The 6,649-nt window shown below is 33.4% G+C and overlaps 1 protein-coding gene across 1 annotated transcript; it reads right to left on the bottom strand.

Moving 5' to 3' along the window:
- Positions 1-368: 368 nt before the first annotated feature.
- Positions 369-6,548, bottom strand: LOC124352995. The gene is made up of 4 exons (XM_046802776.1): positions 6,352-6,548; positions 4,390-4,458; positions 1,786-1,918; positions 369-666 (listed from the first exon to the last, which is right to left on the bottom strand). The coding sequence occupies exons 1-4, from the start codon at positions 6,455-6,457 to the stop codon at positions 510-512; spliced, it is 465 nt and encodes a 154-aa protein (XP_046658732.1). The 5' UTR covers positions 6,458-6,548; the 3' UTR covers positions 369-509.
- Positions 6,549-6,649: the final 101 nt, after the last annotated feature.

Raw genomic sequence — 6,649 nt, 5'->3', positions numbered from 1 at the left:
GCACAAACCGCAGTGTGTCGGGCGGTAAACGTACATTGAAAACTTATTCTGTGTTGATCTTCGAGGTAGGAGTAGCGACATAACTGTCGGTCGATTTAATAGTTTTCATAACTGAGAGATGTGATGTGCAAAGAAGTGGAAGTGGGGGTGTGTGATGTGGAAGTGAGACAGTACTGCCGCAGTGCCGAGGTGAACTGTCGTTAAAGTCGTCGTGAGTCTTCTCTGTATTTTTATTTACCGCCATAATTTTATGCCGGGGAAGATTGTTTTACTTTCTGTTACTGTTTTCATTTCACATATCATTGTTTATGTTTTTATGTTGTGGATACAAGAAATATAAATACTGTTCAAAAATTGTATATTATTATTTTGACTCAAGGGTGTAAAGTCGGTCAAATAAACATAAAATATAAAATAAAAGTGTGCTTCATAAAAGATTAGTTTCGTTGCCATGGACCTCAAAACAGGCAGTTTGCTCTTGTCCCATAGCGTATCCAGACCATGAATCTCTATGGTTTGGCGTAGCGGCAGGGCCAAAGCCGACGCTGACATACCCACCGCTTCTTAATACACCGACGGCTGGTGCGACCTAGGTAGATCAAGCACATCGGGCAAAGATGTACACAGTAGTGGTACAGCCGGCAGCACATCGGGATGCAAAACAACCTTGAACATCGATAATAAGATAAATAATATGTGAATATTCTTTTGTGATCACTTCCTTACACATGGTGTCCTCTACAAACATGTGGCAAAGAAACGACTATCAGGATCTTCCTTCGTTGAAGCAAAAGTCTAACCATCCAAAAGTCTTAAACAAAGTCAGGTAAAAGCTCACTTTCCTCGTCGAAAGAAACTGGTCCAGTGCTAACAATAGATTTACAGCAACCAGCCTCATCTTCAGTGAAAAACATTAAACCTTCGAAGGGGTCTAGAACAATCTTCAAGAAGCAGTCTTTCAGTACGTCCTATTTTTGATACCGAAATCAATGTGACTTTTGCAGCTTACTGAGTACTTGGAGCCTTATCCTGCTCCACCTAGTGAGTCGTTGGAGTGATGCTGAACAGGTCGAAGCAGAATAGGCATTGAAGCACCATCACCAACTGGCTCTATATGACACTCTTCGAAAAGTTTTCAATTTGGTCGTAAAACTTTAGCCCTGTGCTCAAACATAATTTATGGAAAGTGCGGAATTTTGAAACGAACTATCAAAAACACACAATATCACTTTGTCACAAATCATCACACAATCTTTCAATTTTATTTGTCAAATAAAATTAACTCTAATTTGTGTCAGATTTTACTTTTTATCAGATGAGTAATAATGATGTATTTACGTTTCTGCCTCGAAAATAAGAACAACCTCGAATTCTGAGGATATAATACTATATATTCTTATTAGTTTATAATACAGTATATATTGCTCTAGTCTAGAAATATGGATAACTTTCCAGCATTTTAGAATGCCCATATGAAAAGAATCATATGGGTAGCACTTATAACAACCTTAACAGATTTGTAAAAGGAGGTAGTGAAATTGAGCATCCTTTGCACTAATTTACTCATATAATACAATTCAACTATTTATTGCCAAACCGTTAAAACAGATAATTTTTCTTTTAAAATAGTATCAACAATCGTAATAATCGTACATAGAGATTATTATCTTCTACTATTCTAATAATCTACTATGAAAAATCGGTCAAAATATAATATGAGTCCTATTGTATAAATAGGATCTCTAATAATTATGACGTTATGTACTCTACTTTACTCTCTGTTACCCAGTAACGGATAAGACCACGTTGGCCACCACAGTTCTCCGAGTAGGTCTGCTGTAGAGTTTGGTGTAGATAAACTCTAGGCAATTAGGGCAGGTCATCTTCACGGAATAATTGCCGAGCACAGGATTATCCCCTTAAAAATAGACTGAATGCAATTCTGTGATAAGTACCATAAATATCTAGGTGCGTATCGTATACTACATGAAACTTAGCTTTAGCTTGTGCCTGATCGGTAATTTTTAAACTACATTAAAAGTTATTTATAACTATTTCTTCTTATGCCACACACCACGTGTCGCATAGGTTGTATGTACGATTTTAAGCCTACAGCTCATTTTATCCTCGAGATGTTTAGCGGCCAGATAAACAAACAGATATACGTTGTACAGAAAACATCTTACATTCCTTCGGAAGGCAACAAAAGAATTTGTGTCAGCCTACTAAGTGCTTCAATCGCGCTCAGCCAACTGCTATGGTTGGACGTGCACAGTCAACCATGGCAGTTCTATTACTCATTCCTGTCTATGTAGAGTTTAGGTGTTGTGCAAAATTTCAAACATCTTGCCACATGACACATTCACATTTTTGTTCATTGAGTTAGGTTTCATTGCAGTGTTTAAAATAATAAACGCTCCGGTGAAGTAGGGGGTTTACTTTAACCCCTACTGTGTACTGAAATCAGATGTTATCACCAACTTTTAATATTAACTTTCACTATTATGTTTTATTATTATTGTATGAACACATGTAGATTATGAGTTAGTATACCATATGTTGCAATCTCATATGATTGTATTCACCTTGTTTACACATTTATTTACTCTGCAATGTTCTCGTCACCATGACGGTTACCCTTATGGGTAAGATGAACAATGTAAGAATATTTGCTAACGATAAGCCGAATCCCATGTAGTGACATGCACCATCATTGAACTCAGTGTTGCTAATATACTATAAATGAAGCTTCATGTAAAATTTCAAGTCTATATGTTAGTTCGGTTTTGAGAATCGTGCGTTACATATCTATGTAACCATTTCCTATCGAATCTTTCATCTGCTGGCTAACCGGAAGTAAGCTCAGCCTCACATAAATGGACACTGAGTCGTATATTTCTTGTCCTGTTAAAATTAGTGCAGTGTTCATAAAATGTTGCTCATTCTTGTTGCATCTTTCAGTTTCCGGAAGAAAAAGGCTAAGGCGTCTTGTGCAACAAATAACTTACATTGATGCAGTTCCATCAATCGTATATTTTCCAACATGCTTTGCAACATCACATAACCAGAAGTTTGCAATAACTGATCAATGGTTTAAATTGTACACATAAACATATTTCACAGTACATTAAAGTTCAAAATCCAAATTTTTACGCCATTAACCAACATTCACCTTTACATGCAGACATAAATTAAGCTTTCATTTGTTTCAATTGAAAATTGGACATATAATTAAGCTCTATATGTTTATGCGTTGATAAAAACACCAATTTAAATAATCTTTCCGTCACAATCGGAATAAGTAGGTAAATTTTGTGACAACTGAAATATTATTAATTTATTATCGTGGGATTTACATGTACTCAATATCTCAAATTTCTCTAAGATAGCATTCCAAATACTCAGGCTCATAAATTACAGAGTTGTGAATTTTTTTTAATCTTGAACAGCCGCCATGTTTACACAAATGGGGCACTATAAACCGTCCAACCAACTTGGCCTATATATTTATAAGATCGGTGAAGTTATGCAGATATTTTCGCTAAGTGCTACCATGAGGACAATAAATTGAATATCCAGCTTTTGGATATCGGCTATTAAATTAGATGCATCGTTTTATGCAGGAGTTTTAAAAACAAAATCTTATGATAAAACTCTCTTTGTATCAAAAGTGAAGGCTTTATACGAGTTTCAAAACATTTTTGTAGGGAAGAGTTATTTGAATATAAACATTATTTTTTTAACCACAAATATAAAGTAACCTGTAGGTTTCTTTAACCTATATCCGTTTTATCAAGTTGTTTTGTGCACTAACATTAAAGATTGTAATCGGTACTTAGTGTTATCCCATATAAAATAATATATGGGATATATATGGGTTTATATATGTATACTACCCGCTTGTACTTTGGCTTGTTTGCCGTTGGAATGTAATAAAAAAAAATAACCTTATATGGTTTCCAAGTTTAGAGAAGTACCCAAATGAACATCGTTTTTAAATATAGGTCACGTCTCATGAAAAACCTATGAAATTATGTGTAATTTTACCTGTAATGACATTAATGATCTACAATAGACTCATCGACAGTTACATAATCGTTGAGAAGGTAAATAATCGCCATTGCTGAAAAAAAATTTGGTTCAGGTTCTAAATGGGTATTTAAATTTCATTTCTATAAATAGAACCATTAAATATTTATTGAATCGTGAAATACATGTCAGCACCTTTAATAGACAAAAAGAACAATAAATCTTTGATACCAATAAAAAAACAGTAGTTAACAAATCACTTATTAGGTTATTACACTATAGTCGTTTCTTGTAGTCTTTTAATAGCCTAAAACTAGTATATAATAACTAAAAATTTGTTTTTAACATTAAGCAACTTACACAGATTATAGAATTCTCCTTTGATGTTATGTCTGCTAATATTTAGTGGTGTCAGGTCGAAAAACGTATCTGAAAACAGTGAACGAAAAAACACAACAACCTGATAACAGTATACTTAAAGAATATATATATCTACAAAGAATTTCATGAACGTATTCTTTCAGTTTTATAAGTTAGATTTTGTAGGCCTATACACAATCTGCCAATTCCAATTGCCTAAATAAATGCCTTCTCCTTATATACATATTATATATATATATATATATATATATATATATATATATATATATATATATATCCAAGTAGTTTAAAGTTAACAAAACAGAAAATCCAGTGTTCATGTTTGTTTTAATTTTCTAGTTCCCAGAAACCCTTCATCAAAAACACACTGAATTAATAATAAAACATAGAAACAGAACCTAAACCAAGAATTAAAAACATAATCAAACATATCATATATATTATGGAGTTCACGATAGTATTAAATAAAATAATTACTACATTCAGTAATAATAATTTATTTCCACTGGGAAAGTCTTACTTATGCATTAATTAAATTGTTTTATGTTTCGTGACTCAATGGTACGATATTGATAATAATCGCATTGTTTGTAAAAGCTATAAATTTATATATTTCAGGTTTTAAAGGTCTCATAAAAATTACAACTGATTTGGCAATTATTTTTTTACTGACGTTTACGGTTATGCGCCTACTTAGTTGGTGACCTTTAGAGAAGAAGGAAGTAAAGGGAAGAACTAGATAGCTTTTTGCATTATATAATCTTAATTATATTTTTAAATACAGATATCGAATTTACAAAACTGAAATTTTGAGGGATTAGTAACGACGAAGCATTGGTACACCTGGTGCTTTTTGGTACGATCATACATTGACTCACATCAATGTAATAAAGAACGTAATGTCCCGAATTTGGCCATTCTTATGTAGAAGCTGAGATATAATTAGCAGTATATAAAAGAAAAACTATGTTACACATCACTTAGCATTTATTTATGTTTTAAGTGAGCCAAGCTAAGAAAAATATAATTCCTCTAAACAAAATTTTGTATAGTACAACTGTACAATTATAAAATTGTAGTGGTGTGATACGAGAATTATTTAATACTTTTAATCGTTTTGACAACACTCCCATTTCAACCTCCGCCAAAACTTACTCGGCTAACGTTACATATATTTTTTGGGACATTTCTCTATCGATTTAAAGGAAAACTGTGTTGTCTGTTTGCAATACAAATTAGCTTTGGCTCCTGGACGATTAGCAATCAGAGTTGTCAATCAGTGCGGTGTAATCAACCCCTCTCACAGCACTGTAATTAACGAAGAAATAGATTTGTCAAAATCTAACTTAGCAGTTTTCCTATTAATAGCACAAAATTACAAACCCAAATAATTAAAATCTGAAGCTTATGTCATATTTTTAATGTTATCCCACCTTTGTTTCTTCCAAAACCTTGAAGTTTATTTTTCATTTCAATTCATAGGACATAATTTTCCTAGACTAATATCACGCTAAAACTATCCAAACTCCTACCAAAGCTATGCGCCTACGAATATTTCGATGAAGGATTTCGAGTAATATTTTGGGTAGATGCAAGATCCTCTAATAGTTGTGAATAGTATAAAAACAAGTGTTACGCCATCTACTAGTAGTACAGCTTCTCTATGGGAAACGTACACCGCTATTTAAAATACCGCAATTATATGTTTAAGAGGATAAATTATTTTTAACTTAAGCTACACAACACATAAGAAGCCTCTTGTATGCATTGTAGTTTGTAGTTTTATCAATCGAATTATAATGTAATACTCGGAACAGGCCACCACCGATCCATAAACGAAGTAGAATGAGTTCTCCCTCAGTCCTTCCTCCACACCACCCTTCTTTCCTATCTCTACTCCTACTGAGTCTACTGGTCATAGTTTTGACGTGAAATATTTACCATCAATAAAACTAAAATACTTTGCACGTGTATATGGTTGATCTTGGCTTTGCATTCTTGAACTTCTTATCCATCTCATCAAGCTTTCATCAGTTACTTCGACCATTTTTCAATAATTATGCTGACTATAAATACGGTATTTTCTTTGACACTCCAGTAGTTATGTGAAATGACACTCTCGATATAAAGATAAAACAACAGCTGACATGACATAAGTAAGTTAAGTGTGCATTAACGTCACACCTGAGTCGCGTGTAGCTGTCGTCATTTCACTCTCGCGACTAGAGCGATATGAGTG

Source organism: Homalodisca vitripennis, chromosome 1, assembly GCF_021130785.1.
Source record: "Homalodisca vitripennis isolate AUS2020 chromosome 1, UT_GWSS_2.1, whole genome shotgun sequence".
Lineage (NCBI taxonomy): Eukaryota > Metazoa > Arthropoda > Insecta > Hemiptera > Cicadellidae > Homalodisca > Homalodisca vitripennis.
Note: the sequence above shows the minus strand (reverse complement) of the source record. Positions and strands in the feature narration are given on the sequence as shown.